The sequence below is a fragment of the Dipteris shenzhenensis genome, chromosome 14 (genome assembly GCF_047967505.1).
Source record: "Dipteris shenzhenensis isolate YYH24624 ecotype China chromosome 14, Dip_SZ_1.0, whole genome shotgun sequence".
Classification (NCBI taxonomy): Eukaryota; Viridiplantae; Streptophyta; class Polypodiopsida; order Gleicheniales; family Dipteridaceae; genus Dipteris; species Dipteris shenzhenensis.
Genome location: NC_141609.1, coordinates 52,507,563 through 52,531,336, shown reverse-complemented (window position 1 = coordinate 52,531,336; position 23,774 = coordinate 52,507,563). Strand labels below are relative to the sequence as shown.

Here is a 23,774-nt window from a genome sequence, read left to right as displayed (position 1 = left end):
CTTGCTGGTGCCGGTCTAGGGATTGCATCACTCAGCTCATTAGAGCAGTGAGGAAAAAGCTCCTTTTTTGGAGCTTAGCCAAACTCGACCTTGCCTCTAGAGTTGTGGTAGTGAACCAGGTTCTCTTGGCCACCGCCTAGTTTGTGTGTTCTTGCTGGTGCCGGTCTAGGGAATGCATCACTCAGCTCATTAGACTAGTCAAGAATTTTCTTTGGAATGAACTTGATGGCACGGCAGATGTTGCAGCAACCTGGGAGACCATTATTCTCCCTACATGGGAAGGGGGACTTAATATCATTGACCCAGACTTGCAGTGCAGGGCATTGCTTTGTAAGCTGGTGGTGAGGGGACTCGTGCCTGGGCACGAACCTTGGAAGGATTTCTTTTTTGGACGCATTCAGGCTTGCGCACCTACCTTAGGAGATGATTGGGTGGACAGCCCTCGCTGAATTTTTTCTTCCACCTCTCTCAGGTCTCCTGCCTCTCCTCTTATGACTGCCATCCTCTTATCTTGGGGGAGCTTCAGGAAAACTCTTCGAAGGGTTCCGCCCTCACCCTTGAAGAGATTGATAGGCAGCCGATCATTTGGAACGATAGTATACTTGATGAGCATGGCAGATCTCTGGGCACTTCTCATTATATGCAGTGGTCTGGATGGGAGAGAGGCCCCGCCTACACAGTAGGCACTTGGAAGGCTTTTATCTGAGGATCATAGACTACGGTCCGTGAGCCACCTTAGAGGGGTAGCACGCAGGATTCAGCAAATAGATGCAGCCATCCCGGTGGAATGGACAGTTGAGGTGCCTATTACTTCCACCACTTGGATGGAAGCTTTTTCGAGGACAGCAGTTCCTTTACAGGTGATCACTCTTCAAGGTTTTGGGGAAGATGCTTTGGTCTTTGACGTTGGGGATGGAGGTATACTCTCTAGATCCACGGATGATATTCTTCTAGAGGTTGCCTTTCAGCCTGTCAGGATGCTGGTTTTGTGGACCATGGAGCGGGCTTGCAGTGGTACTTAGACCCCGACCCTCTGCTCTTGGCCCTGGGATCTTGGAGGTTGTGGTTATATGGAGGTGCACCTATCAGATGCTTGCAATGGGACCCAGGAGAGTGGGAGTGGATAGATCATGGGCATTGAGAGAGGGGGATTCTCTTCTTTCGTTTCATTGTTGGTAATGCTAGGAGATTTCAGGTGAGCAGTAGAGGTTGGATTCCCTCCGGAGCCCCCCATTGGGATAGCTTCTTCATCACCGCAGATTTGCGTAGAAATTTCTGGAGGAGGCTCTAGAAATCCCTCAGAAATAGAAAGATCACTCTTTTCTTTTGGCTTTCTATTCATGGACGGATTGCAGTGAACCTGTGAGATCACAATTTGGGGTTGATCCCACTTGCTCTCGTTGTCATTCTACAGAGGAGCCAGTGCGACATTGCCTTTGGGACTGCAATCAAGCGAGAATTGTTTGGAAAGGAGTTGCTCGGATACCCAGCATTTTTCATACTTCCCCTTTCTTCATGACTTGGGGCTCGGTCGCATGGTTATCCCTTACTGGGCCCCAGGTGTTTTATGAGGGTGAGCCTTCTTCTTGGGCACTCTTGATCCGCCGACAGGAGAGAGCCTTGCTCTCTTCAGGATGTACCACATGTTCCTTTCAGAGCTTCACATGTTTCAGTGGACACCTCTTGGGAGATTTTGGCTAGCATTTTCTCTTGGCTTATTTGGAGAGCCAGATGCACAGAGGCCTTGGATGACACCCAGATACACCCATCACAGGTGTTCACGGGTATTTGGAGTGACACGGTTCACACTTTGATAGCCATATGGGCTAGCATGCAGGGCCCTTCATGGGCAGCCTCTTCTAGGAGGACTATATTTCTTCGAGTTTGGAGGGGTTCTCCCTTTTTCTCGGAGGCTGCTACTGGATTGAGATGGCACTATCAACCCCAATCCTTTCTTTTTGGCTCTTGAGCTTTTCATGCATTGCATGGTGTATCCCGTATTCCCGTGTGGAGCTTGCTCTAACGGTTTTCTTTAATACTTAATAGAAGTCTCTTTTTTGCCCCAAAAAAAAAAAACTCAATGCCAAGACAATAGTACAATAGGTCCAAATCTGTCATGTCAAAGTTGTGACATAAAGCAGACTGAACTGCTGTAATTTGCTGCAAATCACTGCCAGTGAGTATAATGTCATCGACATATAGTACCAACATGACCAATTCTGATTTTTGCTGCAGAACATACAAATTTGGCTCTGTATGAGTGTTTACGAAGCCCTGGGACAGCAAAAACTAATGTACTTCTGATACCATGCACAAGATGCTTGCTTCAGCCCATATAGAGACTTCCTCAGCCTGCATACCTTGTGCTCTTTGTGTTGAGAGTTCACGCTCAACATCATGTGATCATGTGTGCATAGCACCATCACGTGATCATATGTGCATAGCACTAACCTTATAAAGTGCTATAAAGGAAAGGGTTAGATCCCTTAATCCTAACCCTAAAAGGGTTTGTATATATTCTATTTTTTCAACTAAATCTAGTGTACAGTTAGTCATTTATGGTGTGCTCTCTAGCTGTGCCCTCTCTCCTCATCTCCACTCTTCTCCTCTCCCCTCTTCATATTTTGTCATGGTATCAGAGCATGGTTCTGCCTTCCGCTGAGGCACCATCCTTCTTGTGAGAGAGAGATTGAGAGTTCTCTTGAGTGTTCTCCGTGAGAGTTCACTTCCGTTGAGAGAATTTCCGTTGATTCATTTGAGAGAATTCCTTTAAGAGGTCTTCAAAGATTTTGTGAGAGAAATAGGGAGTGACTTCTTCTTGCATGTGAGAAACATCTTCTATGTGTTCTCTGTCCTTTGAGAGAGTTTAAAGGTTCTCTACGGTTCAAATTGATGAGGAGTTTCCTATAAGGTTTTCTGAGATCTAGACTAGTTTTCTCTCTACGAGCAACACCTTCATAGCACTTGAGGTCTAGCCGACTCAGCCTCTCTACCACCAAGCAGCATGCTTCGCGACTCGCATGCAACCACAATGCTACAAACGATCAATAGATCCTGACTCAACTGCAATAAGCTTCACGCTCAACGGCTGCCATAGCTCACAAACTCCCTCGACGGACTGCTGACTTGAATGCGTCACCCCAACAAGAGCCTCCAAGGCCACCGCCATTGTCATAACAGCTCTACGGGCTTTAGCGACGACTTCACCGGCACAACAGTGCTGCCTTGCTCTCCAAGCGACGCCTCCTACAATGGCTCGCCCACAACCTTCTACACAAAATGACCAATCAAACCAAGGCGCATCCACCGATTCCAGCGGCTCATGGGTAAGCACTCCTACGCAACCGGATCTTTATTTGGGTCTCCAACGAGCACTGTGCTCCAGCCACTAGCGCTCAAGCTCTCACAGCAACCGCAGCTTCTCCATTGACCAGCCAATCGTGGCTCTAGGGCTCCAAGGCTCTCCATCCCAGGTGCACGACCTCGACACACAGCCTACAAAGGCTCTCATAGCAAAAGCCAGCAGCCAAGCTCCATAGCTAGTCGTTTCAACAGAATGAGGACGCCTCCACGCTGCAAATGAGTACACACAATGCGAGCTCCAAAGTCCAAAAGATACCCACGCCTAACGAGCTTCTCCACAGGAGCTGACACTACAACACCGATGGAAATCCACAGGCGGACGGAAACTTCTTAGATTCCGTCAGACTCTTCAAGATTCCGGTCGCCCTCCTAGCGCCACGTGGCAACGAGGGAGGATATCTTATCCTCAGCCTCACCACATTGAGGTGTGGTCAGCCAAGTGACACGTGGCCCATCTACCACGTCATCATCTCATCTGCCACGTCACCCTGCCAGCTCATCCTGCCACGTCATCAGTGACACGTCATCAGCCACGTCACCTGCCACGTCATCAGTGACACGTCATCAGCCACGTCACCTGTGCCATGTCATCAGTGACACGTCATCAATGCCACGTCAGCATTGCCATGTCAGTATTGCCACGGTTCCTTGCTGACATCATCTGTGCCACCTCAGCACTACCACCTCAGCAGTCCAGTCAGCACTAACCTTCTGCAGGCACAGCCCCTTGCCAGGCACACTGTGCACACACTGCATGTGCACACTCCTGCCACCTCAGCACAGAGCTTCACTGGCACACCTCTTGCTAGGCACAGTGCCACATCATCACTGCATGTGACTCACAGTGACACATCATCATTGAGCACATTTGCACTCCTTTTGCCCCTCCACCTAGATCAAGTCATATCTCTTGATCCAGGAAGAATTTGAGGGTGCTCCAAAAAGGAAAGTCGCTCGTTTTTTTGTGCTCTACGCACTCGTCACATCACGCACACATTTCGGCGCAAGTTACACTCACATTTGAGCCTCGCCGACAAAACCACTTCCTTCATGCACATTTGCCTCTAAATCGACGCATCTGACCCAGCACTTAAAAAGAACAAAAGAAAAGGAATTATTTGCTGTTCTTTCATCGATCGACGGTTGGTTTAGATCTAGATCAGAGTAGACTAGATCGCCATAGAGGGGAGCTTTGAATTTTCCCAAGTTGCCAATCTAAGCCATGCCCGAAATTCCCGACTAGTACCTACTCGGAGTCAGTCCATACGTTCACATCCGATTTCACATCATTACATTACCTAAAACTTACGTTCATCAGTTCAGTGAACAGACTTCAGAGTTTTGAGGCATTGCAGATTGATTCAGTGGGCAGATAGCATTTGATTTCACACACACATGCCACCATTGTAAAGCCTATTCGGCTATCTCACGGCATCGTGCACATCATTTTCAGCCTTGTAAAGCCTCTTGGCTATTCCCGGCATCATTGCCACAAGCCTTGTAACACAGATCAGATTTTATATACTGCAGTTCTATCTTCACCGACGGTACAGAGATTTCACTTGGCATCTTCAGTGTATTTGCAGTTGATCCATACAGAGATTTTTCAGGACATTTTTTAAGTACATTTCTTGCATCATGTCGACTAGCAACCTCAATTTGGAGGCATCTGCTAAGTTAGACAACTCCAATTACGGTACATGGAAATACCGAATGGAGACCATTCTTGTGCTTCAAGACAAATGGGAGTATGTCGATGGGTCTATACCTAGACCATTGGCCGATCCAGCCACCAGTAGCTCTACTCCATCTGTTGTCACAACACCAGCAACAGAATCTACATCGGGATCTACATCTACACAAACAGTTTTCGCACCAGTAGCAGATCCTGCCATTGCCCGAGCTCAAGCAGAATGGGATAAGAAAGACAAGTATGCCTATCACCTGATCAAGCAGAATGTGCAAGATGTCATGCTAGGATAGCTCAACACAGTCAAGACATCAAAAGAAGCATGGGATATGTTCGCAGCTCTCTACGAGTCCAAGAACATATCCAGGATTCTCACCCTGAGAAACCAAATCAACCAGAGTTTCCGCAACAGCACTGAAACCGGTCATGCTTATGTACTCCGCATAAAAGACTACAACAATCAACTTGCAGCAGCAGGAGAGACTATGAATCCCGTAGAAATGGTTCAAGTAATCCTGAATGGACTAGGAGAAGGATATGAGAATCTAGTCCAGAGGATTGCCATCCAACGGCAAATTCCAACACTGGAAGAACTTCAGTCAGTTCTACTTGGTGAAGAACTCAGGACTCATGCCATTCAAGCACGTAAAGGTCATTCTAACGATCAGGCATTCACAGCTTCAGACAAAAGCAGAGGCAAAGGTAGAAACAGAGGTAGATCATATCAGAAAAGTGGTCATCATCAACAAAATCAAAGTCAGAATCAGCATCGGCATCATCCTCAGCAACATCAAAATCAGCAAAGAGAAAATCATTCCAATCGAGGAAGATTCCAAGGACGAGGAAATGCATCCACCAATGTGTCAAACATCCTGTGCAACTACTGTCACAAGTTTGGACACTATGAAAGAGATTGCCGCAAGAAGTAGTACGACCAAGGCGGTCAATCAAGCAGTAATCGAGGGAATTCCCGAGGAAGAGGAAATCATCGTGGTGGACATTCTAGTCACAGTCATTTTGCAAATGAACATGGAAATATGTTTCTTGCAAGTGAAGAATTGCATCAGACTGATACAATGCACCTAGACACTGATTTCAATCCCAAAGAGGATTACAGCTATCAAGTCGACCAAGTGGAACAGGATCCTTGGTACATCGACAGCGGTGCATCATCTCATATGACAAATCATCAGGAATGGTTCACAGAAATGAAGCGATTAGAAGGACAGAAAAATGTCATCTACACAGCAGACAATACACCGAATCCGGTTCAAGGGACAGGTGTTATCCCTATGAACAATTTCACTGGTACAAAAGGATTAGTCAAAGATGTGCTCTATGTTCCGAAGCTCAGCAAGAATCTTTTGTTAGTAGGTCAAATGACGGAACACAACTACAAAGTCATCTTCGACGGTGATGAATGCACTATCAGAGACAAATCCAAAAGAGGTCAGCTAGTAGCAAAAGGTGTCAAGGAAGGACGCTTATACAGGATGCTAGCTACAGTACCAGATAAGCATGCCATGTCAGCTCAAATGCAGCAGATGCCACTATCTGCAAAATGGCACAAGAGATATGGTTATGTCAACTTCAAGTACTTGTTAGATCTCAGGAATCAAAATATGGCAATTGGGATTCCGAAGCTACAGTTTCTTGGAAAGGTTTGTGAAGCATGCTGCTTCGGCAAACAAAAGCGAACCAACTTTGTAAGAAGTACCTCTCGTGCACGAGGTATTCTTGATTTGATTCATACAGATGTATGGGGTTATGCCCAGACCCGCAGCATCAATGGTTCACTTTATTACTTGACCTTCATAGACGACTACAGCAGATATTGTTGGGTCTACTTTCTGAAAGATAAATCTGAAGTGTTTGCCAGATTTCAAGAATTCAAAGCCATGGTAGAAAACCAAACAGGCAGAAAGATCAAGGTCATGAGATCAGACAAAGGAGGTGAATACATGTCTTCAGCATTCATGAACTTTTGAAAAAATCACGGCATTCGAAGACAATTCACATGTGCAGATACTCCTCAGCAAAATGCAAGAGCTGAAAGGAAGAATGGGACTTTAACAGACAATGCTAGAGCAATGCTTAGTGAAAAGCACCTTCCGAATCAGTATTGGGCAGAAGCAATAGCTACAGCTAACTATTTGCTTAATCGGCTTCCTACCGAACCGATACAAGATATGACTCCTTATGAAGCATTCACTGGACACAAGCCACGCATTGGGCATCTCCGCATATTTGGTTGCATAGCATATGCCCACATACATGATGATCATCGCAGGAAATTGGATGCGAAGTCACGCAAATGCATCATGGTTGGCTACAGTGAAGAAAGCAAAGCATACAAATTGTATGATCCCATCAACCACAAAGTCATTATCTCCAGAGATGTAATCTTTGATGAGGAATCAGAATGGAAAACCTCACCTACACAGGAGATAGAAGCATCGACTTCACAGTCATCTACAGAACAGGTTGATGAAGAAGAGCAAGAATTGCCAGCAACACCCCAAGCAGAGCCACAGCAGCTCAGACGGTCTACTAGGGAAAGTAGACCACCAGCCAGATTGACATATGCTCAGAAAGACAAAGCAATTCAGGTGGAAACCACCAACTATGCTCTTATGACTACCATCATGGCTACAGAAGAGCCAGTGTACTTCGAAGACGTAGTAGACAAGCCCGAATGGCAAACTGCTATGAATGAAGAAATGGATGCTTTGTATTAAAAAAACACTTGGGAATTATGCGACCTTCCACCAGGAAAGAAGGCCATAGCCAACAAATGGGTATACAAAGTGAAGTACAATCCAGATGGCAGTATTCAGAGATACAAAGCCGGATTAGTTGTAAAAGGATTTGCACAACAATATGGTCAAGATTATGATGAGACTTATACTCCAGTAGCAAAGATGGATTCCATACGGTTCTTGATATCACTAGCGACACTTAGTAAATGGAATGTGTATCAGCTCGATGTCAAGAATGCATTTCTCAATGGTTATTTAGACGAGGAAGTCTACATGCAACAACCAGCAGGTTATGTTTGAACCAGGAAAGGAGAAAAAGGTTTGCCATCCCAAGAAAAGTCTCTACGGCTTAAAGCAAGCCCCCAGAAGTTGGTACAGCAGAATTGACAAGTATTTTGCTGATCTGGGATACATGAAGTCCAATGCAGATCATACTCTCTACTAGAAAGTTCAAGGGGAAGACATTACTATTGCACTTTTGTACGTAGATGATCTGATTGTGACAGGAAGCAAAGATAGCTTCATCAGAAAATTAAAACAAGACTTATTTGCAGAGTTCGACATGAAAGATCTTGGACTTATGCACTATTGTCTTGGAATTGAGTTCTGGAGAGATTCAAATAGCACATTTATGAGTCAGCTCAAGTATGTTGACAGTCTCCTGAAGAAGTTTCATATGGCAGATTGCAAGATTGCAGCCACTCCCATGGAACACAGTTTGAAACTTACTAAAGATTCAGAAAAGCCTACAGTCAATGACAGATACTACAGGCAACTCATTGGATCTCTCATATATCTGACAATCACACGGCCAAATATTTGTTATGCAGTAAGCTCACTAGCACAGTTTATGGCAAATCCAAAACAGTCTCACTGGAATGCAGCCAAAAGAGTATTGAGATACATCAGAGGTACAAGACAGTTTGGGATAGAATACAGAGGAAGTCATCCACGGTTGCATGGATACTGTGACAGTGACTATGCCGGAGATCATGAGACCAGGAGATCGACACAGGGATATGCATTTTTCCTTGGTCAAGGTGCTATATCATGGTTGTCAAACAAACAGCCAACTGTTTCTTTGTCTTCGACTGAAGCAGAATATAGAGCACTCACTACAGGTGCATGTGAGGCTATATGGCTCAGAAGACTATTGTCAGAAACAGATTACTTTGATGAGTCAAAGCCAACAACAATATACTGTGATAATAAATCGGCTCAAGCATTGGCCAAAAATCTAGTATATCACTTCAGGACAAAGCACATTGATGTCAGAGAGCACTTCATCAGAGAAAGAGTGTTACTTGGTGACATCACACTGCAGCATTGTGATAGCAAAGAGAATGTTGCAGACATCTTTACCAAACCACTCGGTAAAGAGCTATTCGAGAAACACCGACTAGCTCTTGGTTTGACGCAGAGGAAGGACATTCCCATTAAAGGGGTGTGATGGAATGTAATGCTCAGTCCTTCTTCGATTCCCCAGAATCATCATCTTGAGGGAAGGCCTACTTCATAATGTTGATCTTGAGGGAAGGTGTTGAGAGTTCACGCTCAACATCATGTGATCATGTGTGCATAGCACCATCACGTGATCATATGTGCATAGCACTAACCTTATAGAGTGCTATAAAGGAAAGGGTTAGATCCCCTAACCCTAACCCTAAAAGGGTTTGTATATATTCTATTTTTTCAACTAAATCTAGTGTACAGTTAGTCATTTGTGGTGTGCTCTTCTTCGATTCCCCAGAATCATCATCTTGAGGGAAGGCCTACTTCATGATGTTGATCTTGAGGGAAGGTGTTGAGAGTTCACGCTCAACATCATGTGATCATGTGTGCATAGCACCATCACGTGATCATATGTGCATAGCACTAACCTTATAGAGTGCTATAAAGGAAAGGGTTAGATCCCCTAACCCTAACCCTAAAAGGGTTTGTATATATTCTATTTTTTCAACTAAATCTAGTGTACAGTTAGTCATTTGAGGTGTGCTCTCTAGCTGTGCCCTCTCTCCTCATCTCCACTCTTCTCCTCTCCCCTCTTCATATTTTGTCACTTTGAAGAGATCTAGTAGCAAGCTAGGAACGGAATGGAAATGTGGAAAGCATAATGAAAAGCAAAATGGAAAGGAAAATGAAAGAACTAGTGCTAGGCAATGATAACCAAAATACTCACATGTAGATAGCTTGATGTTGATTGATATCCAAAGACTCAAGACAAGTACAACACTATATAGCGTGACACTAGACTCTAGAAAGCCATAGTGTATATGGGATAACTCCCAATATGACACGTGGCATGTCTAGGACTCACTAGACTATAAAACACCCCCTAGACACCTAGTACACTCATTTTTTACTCACTTTGGCTTCATATTCCAACACTCTTGTCCCTTCACCTCAAAACCTTGGGGCTGATGTACATAGACCTCCTCTTTAAGATCTCCATTGAGGAAAACAGTCTTGACATCCATCTGGTACACTAACCAACCATAAAACGCAGCAAGAGAGATGATAGAACGAATGGTGGTCATTTTGGCCACTTGAGCAAAAGTCTCCTCATAATCTATCCCGAATGCCACATGGGACTTGGTTGATGTGCACATTGGGAAAAATGTGGTTGTTGAATGGTATTTCACCTTATAAACCCATTTCGTGCCAGCCACATTTTTCTCAATGGATTTAATCTCAGCTTCCATAGCTTTCTACCATGCCGGATTATGCTGAGCATCCTTGAAGCTCTGACGCTCATTTTCAGCTTCCATCAATGAGGTCATCAAAGCAAAATTGACCTTTTTTTAATTATTCTGAGTGCTGGCCCTAGTTTTCCCCAAAGTAGGCTGATCTTAGCATCTTGAATGGTCAACCTTGCCCAACGTGGAATAGATTTCTCTTCTGGACCACTCGGAGTTGCATCAACATCTTTAGTGGCCTTACGACGTTGATAATGCCTCCAAACATGAGGCGGTCTATTCTCATTAATTGGCTGCAAATCTGAAACATTTTAGGGAGAGCCATCCTCAACATGTGGCAAGCCATCTAAACTATGAGAATTAGAAGGGGAAGCATCAAGAGACTTCGTCTCATCATCCTCAAACTGGATGATGTCCAAAGGGGTGTCATCGTATGGTGGCAAGTCTACACTAGCAGGCTGCATGCACTCATTCTCAGAAAAGAGAACATCTCTGCTGATTATTACCTTCCTGATAGCAGGATTATAAAGCCTAAATCCCTTGCTTTCAGTGCTATACCCCATGGAAATGCATTTGACACTCTTGTCATCAAGCTTTGTCTGATGTGCATCTGGAACCAAAGCATATGCCACTGAGCCAAAAACTCTGAAATGACTAACCTTTGGCTGAAAGCCATACAAAGCCTCAAATGGAGTCACATTAACCAAAGCTTTGGTAGGGCATCTATTCTGAATATAAGTGGCTGTCACAACTGCTTCTCCCCAAAAAGCCTTTGAGACTCTCTTGAATTTCAACATGCATCTCGTCATCTCCATGAGAGTACGATTCTTCCTCTCAGGGAGTGGATTCTGCTGTGGTGTGTAAGGGCATGTTTAATCCCATGTTGCTTCCAAAATCCCTGGAATGCATGTGACATGTACTCTCCCCCTCTATCTGAGTTGAGTGTTCCAATTCTAGAATTGGTTTGGTTCTCAGCCATAGCTTTGAACTCCTGAAACCAATAGAACACCTCAGACTTTTCCTTCACAAGAAAAAGCCATGTGAACCTGGAGAAGTCATCTATAAAGGTCACAAAGTACCTTGCTCCTCTATGCGTGCGAATAGTCATGGGGCCACATACATCACTGTGCACTATCTGCAACACTTTGGTTGCCTTGACCCAATTCTTGCCTTGTTTATTGAATGGCAAGCGACGCAATTTGCCAAGTGCAAACCTGTCACACACTTCATTTGCTGGTTGCTGTAATTTTGGCATTCCCTGAGTCATATTATTGTTGTACAAGTAGGGCAATGCCCTGTGATGGACATGTCCAAACCTGGCATGCCATAAATCAGCCTGGGACGTGTTTGCTACAGCCAATACCTTCTAATCATAAGGCTGAGCATCAAGCTTGTATAAGCCTCTGTCATATGTGCCTGTTGCTACAACCTCATACCCTTTCTTTGGATCCTTGATCCTGCATTGGTTATCCTGAAATTCGACCAACATATGTTGATCATGGGCAATGTTTGAAACTGAAATCAGATTTTGCCTCAAATTTGAAGCATACCAAACATCTCGAATATACTTAACTTTCCCACTATCAAGCTGAATGGGAATGTGCCCAACTCCGATGATGTATTGAGAAGCATCATTGGCACATGTAACCTGTCTGCCATGAACAGGTGTGATGCTCTGAAACCACTCCTGGCGAGGAGTCATGTGCTTAGTAGCACTACTGTCGATATACCATGTATCACTTGCAACAAGGGAAGCATCCCCTGATTGATTTTCAGCATTCAAATCCCCCTAGCATCCATCTTCTCATTAAATGCAGCAAACACAAAATCTCTCTCACCTTGGGCAAGATGAGCTTCACCATGTGCATCTGAAGCACGAGTTTCAGTGGGGGCAACAAAATTACTGCTAGAGCTGTTCCTTTGCCTCTTCTTTTCATTGACAATCCTTTTCTGACACTGGACGATGTAATGCCCTAGCTTCTTGCAATAATTGCATTTGCCATTTTTTTTATTTTTGCTTGAACTGCTTACATTGGGGGCTGAGTTGTATGGCTGTGTTTTGGCTCAAACTTTTTTTGAAATTTGCCCTTTCCACCCATGGTAAGCGCTTGCTCACCCTGACGAGAGGCTTTGGCAAAATTTGAGCATCTCTCCTCTTCCTGCAACAAAAGCCCAACTAACTCATCGAACAAGAGTGGGACTTCCCTGAGAACAATGGTCAATGATGTGACGAATGTGCCATATGAGGGCGCTAAGCTAATGAGAGTTATAGAGACGAGCTTCTTGTCTTCTATTTCCTCATCAATACTTGCGAGCTGATCACGTAGATCAGTGATCCAGGCAATATGACCAGTGTTTTACAAGAAAGTGATATATTCCATTCAAAACGAATCATACAACAGGTGGGAGAGAAAGTACTCTATGCCTAGCCTCAACAATGTGGCAAAAAAGCCATGGTGGTGGTCTAAAATGCCACGACATCCCAAAAGGGTCAAATGAAAAAATAATGAGCAGTCCCATGTCCTCATGAAGTATAAAAGTCTCCCACGAGCTGCCAAAGAGGTGCCTGTACACCGCTCCCACTGACTCCTGAGAGTGAAGATAATCTCCGCCCAAATGGAAGCAAGAATGTCAGCCTCCGTGCATAAATGACCCCCAAGGACAAAAGAACATCGCGAACATCATATCTGCCATAGGGTAATGCTAGAAATCACCTCCTAGGCTGAACCTGCAGGTGAAGTAGGCCTGGAATCCTGAGCTGGTACTGGTACCAAAAGTAAGTCCTGCGGCTCCATGATGCTAACATCTGTGGGACCCCGTCTCTGGCGACACTGCATGAAGAAACCGTGGTCTCCTGGCTCTGACTCATAGAGGGCAAAGGCTCCAGATCCTCTCCCCCAAAGGGCAACACCCCATGTCATCAAAAAGGACTCGGATGTAACATATGAGAACAACCTAAAGATACCTATCCATACCACTTTAGAGCTGGGGCAGCTCCATAAACAATGCTTACTAGATTCCTCTGCAAGCTGACAATGCATACACAAGGAGGGTCTACCCATCTGCTGAAGCCAAGTACCCACAGGTATACCCCTATGAATAGTGAGCCAAAGAAAGTGACTTTCCTGGCTCTACTGATGCCCCAAAAGTGAGTCCAGTAGCTCTGCAAGAGCTCTGCAGTAAGTCCTTGTGCGTGCCAGTGCTGTGAGGCAGATGGTAGGTGATGAGAGTCTCTCTGCTGAAGCCTGTAACCTGCCCTCGTCGAGTACTGGAAAAAAGGAAGAGGACGAGCGCCTACCACCGGAGCAGGCCACGCCCTGTCATCAGTGATCCTAGCAATATGATCAGTGATGGCCTGGCCTTCCTGCATCTCGAGATCCTTGAGATGATTTGTCAAGGCAATGGCCCTTGCCTCATTCTTAACATGATACATGTTTGCCAATCTTTCCCATGCTGCCTTTGCATCCTTGCACGACTTGATAGTCGTCATAATGTGCCTCTTCACATTTGTGGCAATCAAAAACATCACTTGGGCACTGCGGCGGTCAAACTTCTTCTGCTCCTCCGTCGATGCTATGGGACTAGCAAGAGGGGCTGTAGTAATTTGTTGTCTGACCCGAAGAAGCTGTGCTGGATGTAGATGAGCCTGTTGTCCTTACCTCATCCCCACTAACAATATCCCACAAGCCCTTACCAACCAAGATGTTCTTAAGCATGAATGACGAGAAGGCATAGTTTGGTCCATCCAGCTTGTCACCCTTGGACAAATTGCCAAAACTGTTTGAAAGAGTCGACATGATGCAAAATGGGGTACCCACAAGCTGCAAATGTACTTGCAAAAAGAACTACAAGTCCCAAAAGTGCAACTGGCTGCAAATGTGCCTGCAAATCCCAAACAAATGCTTGTTGCAAATGCAAAGTAAGACTAGCTGCTCTGAAATGCCACTGATTGCATAATGCAATCACTGTAAAAATTTCATAAACCAATCATTGCACTCTGCTGCAATCTGAAGTGCAATCCCAAACTGAAAATGCACAACCCAAATCTGAAATAGCACACCCACGAGTGCTCAAATGCATCCAACGGAGCTCAAAGGCATCCACAACTGTAGAGTAACTGCAAATGCACCCAACAATGCAGAGTATTCGCAAATATACCTGAGAGTGCAAGAGTGTGGGCTGCAAAAACAGTCCCAAAGCAAAATACACAGCTCAAAACACCCACTAAAAGTGCACCTTGGCCCGAAACACCTGCAAAACAGTCCACTGACTGTGTGGGCAAGCTGGAGATGACAAAGGAGCTGAAGTGAGCTGCTTGGAGCTGAATGAAGCTGTCGGGAGTACTTCTGAATACAATACACATGTAGAGAAGAGCTTGGAGCTGCTGAAACACACCCGGGAGAGGTTGGAGCTGAAAAGAGTCCAGATCTGAGCAAAAACGCCGAAAAACAACCGAAAACTGCTCGAATTGCTTTCTAACAAGTTGTACAGACTCCCAACACTGTCGCGCAACTGTACAACAGATCTGTACGGACTGTACGGATGTCCGTACAACTGTACGAAAAAATCTTCTTCTTCTTCTTCTTTTTTTTGGGGGGGGGGGGTTTGTTTTGTTTTTTTTTCCCCCCGCCTGAAATGGTGTGGGACAGATTTGTTTGTATGCGGGCAGCTCCGAAATTTTGAAAAACGTCGAAATCAGACCTCAAAAGGTCAAAAAACAGCTGTTGGACTGTTGGAGCTGCCTCAAACGAAAGCTAGAGAGCTGAATGTGAGAACTAGGAACACGCACTGGAGCACCAAGCTTGCAGGTGTCTGGAAGCAAGCGCGGGAATGGGCTCTAGAGACGGAAGCGCTCTGATACCAAATGTAGGAACAAAGTGGAGACAGGTTGTGAACACAAGTGAGCAAGAGTGCACACACAAGAAAGCTCCAACAGAAATGTTCAAATGAAACAATCTCTTACATTGAGTAGGTATGAGGCTCCGCCTTACCACCCTTCTCCTCTCTCCCAAAAAATCATGTGGATGATAGTGAGCGAGGAGGCATTAAGCACTTATATATCAACCATTCAGGATATACGTGGGATAAACCACATGCTTGTTTCTCATATTGCACCTAGTATCACCATGAGGATCTATTTTGCTCCTTATTCTATATATTCTGCCCCTTCTAATTCAGCATTAGGCATAATGGCTAGGCATATGCTCAACAAAATTTTGCGATTTTGCATGTTTAGGATAGGAATTTTCTGATCCCTCATACATTGGGATTTGGGATAATTTTGCTCTCCCATTCCTTTCCCATTGTTGAGACCTTAGACATGCTTGTTATATCAATAAACAGAAGTGGCAGTCTTTATGAAATATTCCTCTTCATAGAAAAAGAATAACGCAATGACCAAGTTTCTTTTTTTGAAAATTTGTAATCACTCATGCTTGTCACAATACTCACTTGTTTTGGTAAATCCAGCATACGTGGTTGAATCTAGGAGAAGGTCCACATCCCTTTTGAGAAACCTGATCCTCACCCCAGTAAAATAAAATGCATCCATATTATTGATATTAATGTGCAAATAAAAATAAATAGACTTGAAATATTGGGCCATATTAGGAAGTCTTCATGATTCGAAATAAAACATGAGAATCAGATAAAAGCACGTGTATCTCTCTTTGTATTGAAGGCTATAATAACATTGGAAAAATTGTCTCCAAGCAGCACTGTTGTTCAAAAAACATTACAAACAAAGCATACAATAGAACCCTTTATGAAAATGAAAAAAGAATTGATAAACTGAGATTTCAGACTCAGAGATAAGAACCCTCCTTGTTTATTTGTTTTATTTAGTTTGCTATTAAAGAAAATTTAACATCTAAAATTTTTGTTATCAAATAAGAGACTTCTATTAAATATGAATGAAAAACTCCAAGAGCAAATTTCCGGGGAGATCTACATCATGCGATGCATGAGAAAACAAAATCCCAAATAGGGAAAAATCAAGATCCTATAAAAGAGCTAGAAAACATCCAAGGTTGAGGCTCAAAGTTCCACCTCAACCCTCTAGGGGATTCTGAGAAGAATGGGAGCCACGGAGGCATTGGGCTACTACTTGAGAGCGCACGTGGTGGGCCTCACAGGGTTGAGGCTCCCAATCAAACAGGAGGAGGAGCTGTTAGACTCAAAGTTTGCAGATGATACAACCTTGTACGTAGAGGGCACCACAGTGAGCTTGGAGAGAGTCAGGGGAGCCCTGGCTATTTATTGTGAGGCGAGGGGTGCACGGATCAGCTGGAAAAAATCCATCAGTTTCTTCATAGGCTCTAAGGAGACACAGGAGATTCGAGAGTGGGGAGTGCCCTTGGCTTCCGCTAGATACCGTGGGGCCAGACAACAAGATACCTTGGATACTAGGTGGAGATTGATATTATAGCAGAGCAATAGATCGCCTCGGTACTCTAGAGTGTTCGGCACAAGTTCTCTAGTGGAGGTCGGTCAAACTCTCCCTAGTGGGCCATGTCTTAATGGAAAACCAGGTACTTCTTGCCACAGCTTGGTACATTGCCTCTTGCTGGCGTTTTTATCACAGAGGGTGCATTGGACAGCTCTAACATTTGATTTGGAATTTCCTTTGTGCCAGATCGAACGGCATGAGGAGTACCAGATTCCGGGTCGCTTGGCAAACGGTGATCATGCCGTAGGCATTGGGAGGTTTATCATTGATCCAGAGATGCAGAGCAGAGCTCTCCTGGGAAAGTTGGTTGTGTGCGACCTCACCCCTAGTGCAGGGCCCTGGAAGCTCCCCTTGCAGCAGCAGCGAGGGCTTCTCAAGAACATCCCTCACACTGAGGAGCAATGGCAGCAATCACACATGGATTTTCTCATAGGGCCCCCTTATGATGAAGGATTCCCTTATGATGAGGAGGGTCTATTAGAGATTAGTAGGTGGCTTCATCAGTGCTCAGCCCCATTTTGCAAGGAGTAGTTCGAGTGACAGCCCGTCATTTGGCACCTAGAGTTAGAGATCAGGATCTCGTGCTAGGTCAGCGGACCCACATTGTATGGGCACAGTGGGACAGTGGCCCGGCTTGCTCCTTTGGCAGATGGATTAGATTACCCATGGAGGCAGACACGAGGCTTGGAGCCACAGCACATATGCAAGAGGCAGGGCAACAGATGAGGGAGATTGACTTTGCCATCCCTGAGTCTTGGTGGAAGGGACTCCGCACGTGGATGGACAGCAGTTGGCTGGGTCAGTTTTCTCAGACTGGGCCCCATCCCCTTGAGGATGATGACCTAGCGAGGCAACAATCAGCCCGCAGTTTCTTTCGTGTAGGGCCTAGAGGCTTGCTTTAGGCACTCACTGAGAGACCCAGAGATGGACGGGAGTCTTTTTTTTCTTTTTTTTTTGCAAGAAAGAGACTTCTATTAAGTAAGAGAAAAAACCCGCGAGAGCAAGCTCAAAGCAGAATACATCATGAAACCATAAAGATAATTAAACCCCCTCAAAATGAGGTGGAAAACAAAGGCTGAGGCTGAAAGTGCCACCTCAACCCTGTAAGAGTCTCAGAGAAGAAAGGAGAATCCTTCCATTCCCTGAAGAAAGAAGCCCTCCTAGCTAAGGCTGCACGGGAGTCTCCCTGCATACTCGTCCATACGGCCATCAAGGTATGTATGGTGTCTGTCCAGATACCAGCCAATGTGTATGAGGGATGAACTTGAGTTCCCTCCAATGCCTCTGTGCATCTGGCTCTCTAGATATGCCAGGCTGCTATGCTCACCATAATCTCCCAAGAGGTATCCATAGAGGCATGTACAGATGCAAAAGGAAGGTGTGGTACCACATCCAAAGAACAGGACTCAATCTGATGACGTCGAGTCGAAATGGCCCGAGAAGAGTCAAGTCTCTCATAGAAGACTTGAGGCCCCGTAAGAGAAAGCCAAGCCACTGAGCCCCATGTCATAAAGAATGGGGAGTAGACAAAGTGACTGAAAATCCTGCTACCCCCATCCAAATCATCCTCGCCTATCTGCAATCCCATAAGCAATGTTGAATCGTCTCCAAAGCAGAGCGGCAACGAGGGCAAGAAAGGTTGGCTCCGAATCTGGATCTCCAAAGGTTCACTGCAATCCCACCATGGATAGAAAGCCAAAAGAAAAGAGTGATCTTTCTATTCCTGTGGGATTTCTAGAGTCTCTTCCAGAAGCACCTTTGCAAATCCGCAGTGATATCAAATGCCTCCCAATGAGGAACTCTGGAAGGTCTCCAACCTCTACTACTGAGCTGGAATCTCCTAGCATTACTAACCATGTAGCGAAAGAAGGGGATGCTCTTCTCTCGATGCCTTGCATCAATTCACTCCCACTCTCTAGGGTCCCACTACAAATACTTAATGGGAACTCCCCCGTAGAGCCAAAGCTTTCAAGATCCGGTGGAGAGTCTAGGTCAAGGAACCACTCTAAATCTGATCCTTGCACCAAAAGACCTACAACCCCGATAGGTTGAAAAGAAGACTCAAGCAAGATGTTCTCTGTGGACCTGAGCAATCTGCCACCATCATGCACACTAAAGACTAAAGTTTCCTCATGTGCATCTCGAAAGGCCCAAACCTGAAGAGGAACACTGTCTCTCGTAAAAGTACCTGCCCAAGTGGAGCAAGTGAGTGGCATATCATCTGTGTCTACCCAATCCGCTGGAAGGGCTACCTCAATCTGCAAGATCCTCCCTGCACTCCCTCTGAGATGTCCTGTCAACTCAGATTTGGTCTCCTCTGGAAGCCTACGGAAAGCTTTTCATGACCCCAAAGATGACGCAGGTTCCCTCTCCCACCTAGACCACTGCATGTAGAGTGAGGCACCAAGTGGTTTGCCATGATCATCCAATATACTGTCATTCCACATTATCGGTTGCCTATCAATCTCTTCACAAGAGAAAGGAGGAATCCTCCAAAGAGTGCTCCTGAAACTGGCCCATGCTTTCAATATGGCATCCATGAGAGGGGACGAAGGTGATCTGAGGTGTGCTGTGGTGCAAATCCACCTAATACTGCTCATCCAGTCTCCTCCTGAAGAAGGTGTGTGTCAAGCACTCTCTCTTCTTGTTCTCTACTTCGATCACGGGAGCAGCACCATGAATCACCTCCCAGCCATATCTCGCTCAAAGATCTTCGTTCTAAAATCAACGTGAATAATTCCCTTCTCTTCTCTCTCTAGCCTCAACAAGCCCCAATTCCCTAGATAGATCTAGATGCCACATGTCATCCATATAGGGCCTTCCTAATGCAACATTTCACCCCTCTCTTGGGATGCATTAAATCCTTTGCCCCTAGGCACAATCATTGCACTTGGCCCTTGGCCTTAGATCTACCTAGTCTGGTGCTATCAGCCCTCACCTAGGACCTTGACATTAAATCCCTCCCGATCATTTCCATGAAGCGCAAATACATATATTACAGAGATAGATCCTTTAAGGGAAATGTCGACTGATTCTTCCGAGGTCATGCTACCTCGGCTAGAGCGTAACATTCCTTCCCTCTTCAGACATCAGCGTCCTCGATGATAAAATCTGGGAACACTCTCCGCAGCTGATATACGGATTCCCAGGTAGCTTCGGATAGAGGCTGACCATGCCATGCAACCAACACCGTGGGTATCTTACGATTTCGTATTTGCATTGTTCCTCGGCCCAGGATTCTCGTTGGTTTGCGCCTTGCAATATCCTCTATCTCCTGAAACAAAACCACACCTTCGATTAGTGAATCACCTGTATGTAAAAATTTCTTTAAGCGCGAAACTGAAAAACCGGGTGAGAGATTTCAGATTTCGAGATCAGTCCGTCAGGGATGCCCCCTTGCTCCTTTCCTTTTTTTGTTCGTGGCCGAAGCTATGAGTATCTATGTTAGATCTCAAGCTGACATCTTTGGGCTGAGACTTCCCATCAGAAGGGAAGAGGAGCTACTTGACAGTGAGTTGGCTGATGACACAGCAATTTATTTGGATGCCTCTCCACAGACGCTCACTTCTTTCAGGACAGCATTGGATTTATTTTGCTTGGTGGCAGGGGTGCAGATAAATTGGCATAAATCCAATGGCTTTTGGATCAGTGATGAGGACACTCCAGTTTGGGGGCTTGACATAGGGTTCACTTGGGTTCAGAGGGGTGTGCCTATCAGGTATTTGGGCTGCCAGGTCGGCTTGGGTATTTCTACCACGCAACAGTTTGCTCCCGTTTTGGAGAGCATCAGAAGGAAGCTTCTCTTTTGGAGCTCAGCCAAGCTGGATCTTGCCTCTAGAGTTGTGGTGGTCAACCAGGTCCTCTTGGCCACAGCCTGGTTTGTATGTTCATGTTGGTGCCGTTCTAGGGACTGCATCATTTAGCTCAGAAGACCGATCAGGAACTTTCTCTGGAGTGGGCATGATGGCACAGCAGATGCCTTAGCCAGGGTGGCTTGGGAGACCCTCATCCTCCCTACACAGGATGGGAGTCTCAATATTATTGATCCAGATTTACAGTGCAGAGCTTTACTTTGCAAGATGGTGGTGCGAGGACTTATGCCAGGACAGGAACCGTGGAAGGACTTTCTTATTAGCAGCATACAGAGGTGCACACCTTCCTCAGGAGGAGACTGGATGAGCAGTGTTAGATGGATCTTCACCACAGCACACCTCAGGTCACCTTCGTCCCCTCTCATGGTTGCCATTCTGAAAGCTTGGGCCAGTTTCAGAAGCACTCTTCGGAGGATTCCTCCTTCCTCCCGGGAAGAGATTGATAGGCAACCCATCATGTGGAATGACAATATTTTAGATGATCTTGGTAGGCCACTGGGTGCCTGACTCTACATGCAGTGGCCAGGTGGGAGAGGGGACCTGCTTCTTCTTTGGGGTCTTGGAAAGCTTTCCGTAGGCTTCCAGAGGAAACCAAATCAAGGTTGACAGGACATCTCAGAGGGAGTGCAGGGAGGATCTTGCAGATTGAGGCAGCCCTTCCAGAGGTTTGGATAGACACAGATGATATGCCACTCACTTCCTCCACTTGGGCAGGTACTTTCTCGAGAGGCGGGGTCCCGCTTTAGGTCTTAGCTTTCCGAGATGCACAGGAGGATGCTTTGGTTTTTAGTGTCCAGGATGGTGGCAGATTGCTCAGGTCCACAGAGGACATCTTGCTTGAGTCTGCTTTTCAGCCTATCAGGGTTGTAGGTCTTTTGATGCACGGATCAGATTCAGAGTGGTTCTTAGACCCTGACCCCCGGCTACTCTCCACCGGGTCTTGGAGGCTCTGGCTCTATGGGGGAGTTCCCATCAGGTATTTACAATGGGATCCCGGAGAGTGGGAGTGGATCGACGCAGGGCATCGAGAGAAGAGCATCCCCTTCTTTCGTTACACGGTCAGTAATGCCAAGAGATTTCAGCTCAGTAGTAGAGGTTGAAGACCCTCTAGAGTTCCTCATTGGGAGACTTTTGGTATTACTGCGGATCAGCAGAGGTGCTTCTGGAGGAGGCTCTGGAAATCCCACAGGAATAGAAAGATCACTATCTTTTGTTGGCTTTCTATCCATGGAGGGATTGCAGTGAACCTTTGGAGGTCCAGATTCGGAGCCGACCCTACTTGCCCCAGATGCCTTTCTGCTTCAGAGTCTATTCAGCATTGCTTATGGGATTGCAGACAGGCGAGATTGATTTGGATGGGGATAGCCAAGATTTTCAGTCACTTTGCCCATTCCCCACTTTTTATGACTTGGGGCTCGGTGGCTTAGCTTTCTCTTACAGGACCTCAGGTTTTCTATGAGGGAGTTGACTCCTCTCGGGCCATTTCGGTTCGTCGTCATCGGATTGAGTCCTGTTCGTTGGATGTGGTACCACACCGTCCTTTTACAGCTGTACATGCCTCTGTGGATACTTCTTGGGAGATTCTAGCGAGCATAGCAGCCTGGCATATCTGGAGAGCCAGATGCACGGAGGCTATGGAGGGTACTCAGGTTCATCCCTCGCACACATTGGCTAGTATCTGGACAGACATCTGGACAGACATCGTACACACTCTGATGGCCGTATGGACGGGTATGCAGGGGGACTCCCGTGCAGCCTCAGCTAGGAGGGCTTCTTTCTTCAGGGAATGGAAGGATTCTCCTTTCTTCTCTGAAACTACTACAGGGTTGAGATGGCACTTTCAGCCTCAGCCTTGGCTTTTTTCCACCTCACTCTGAGGGGTTTTTTATTTATCCTCATGATTTCATGATGTATTCCGCTTTGAGCTTGCTCTCGCGGGTTTTTGTTCTTACTTAATAGAAGTCTTTTCCATGGGAAAAAAAAAAAACCGGGTGCACCTTACACCCCTGTGGTAATTCTAATTTATAGGCTACACTGCCTATTCTCTTTAGAATTAACCACGGCCCACAGTATCGAGGTGATAACTTAGCACACTCTACTGAAGTGAACGACTTCGAGTGCGAAGGAACTCTGAGAAAAACTTTTTCTCCTTCCTTAAATACTCTTATAGACCGGTTTTCATCCGCATATACCTTGGCTCTATCCATAGCCTGGCGGATATTAGCTCTCGCAAGTGCTAGCATCTCCCGCATCTAAACTACAAAGTTCGCGGCACTAGGCACTTTCTGAGGTACTCCAACTATAGTTGGATTGGCTGGTCTATAACCATAGTTCAGCTCAAACGGACTGAACCTGGTAGAGGAATGTTTTCTATCATTGTAGGCAAACTCCAACAATGGCAACCACTTGTCCCACGTATGTTGCCTCAATGACACATATGCTCTTAGCATATCCTCTAAAGTTTGGTTGACTCTCTCCGTCTGACCATCCGTCTCAGGATGATCCCCACTACTCATTCCCAACTCAGTCCTTAGTGTCTCAAATACCGCTGTCCAAAAATGACCGGTAAATCTGACATCTCTGTCTGACACTATGGATCTAGGCAATCCATGTAGATGAAATATATGTCTAATGAACAAATCCGCTACTTGCGGGGCACTAACAGACTCTCTAGTCGGAATGAAGTGAGCCATCTTGGTTAGACGATCAACCACCACAAGGATATAATCATACCCCCCTTGTGTCGTAGGCAGCCCTACAATAAAGTCCATGAAAATGCTCTCCCACTTACTTAGTGGTATTTCCAAGGGCTGTAAAAGTCCGGGTGGCTTCACCCGCTCGGCTTTGCTTACCTGACACGAGAAACACCGTGTCACATATTCATGAATATGCTTTTTCATCTTTGGCCAAAAGAAATCTCGTTTCACGAGATCATACGTCTTCTCG

General features: G+C 45.7%; 1 protein-coding gene across 1 annotated transcript in view; it reads right to left on the bottom strand.

Annotated features, from left to right (window-relative positions):
• Nucleotides 1-23,774, bottom strand: part of LOC147894808 (dynein regulatory complex subunit 7-like) — a 589,338-nt gene that overhangs the window by 332,374 nt on the left and 233,190 nt on the right. The window contains 1 exon segment of the mRNA XM_087385174.1: nucleotides 15,960-16,024. Coding sequence (XP_087241300.1) covers nucleotides 15,960-16,024 — 65 coding nt within the window.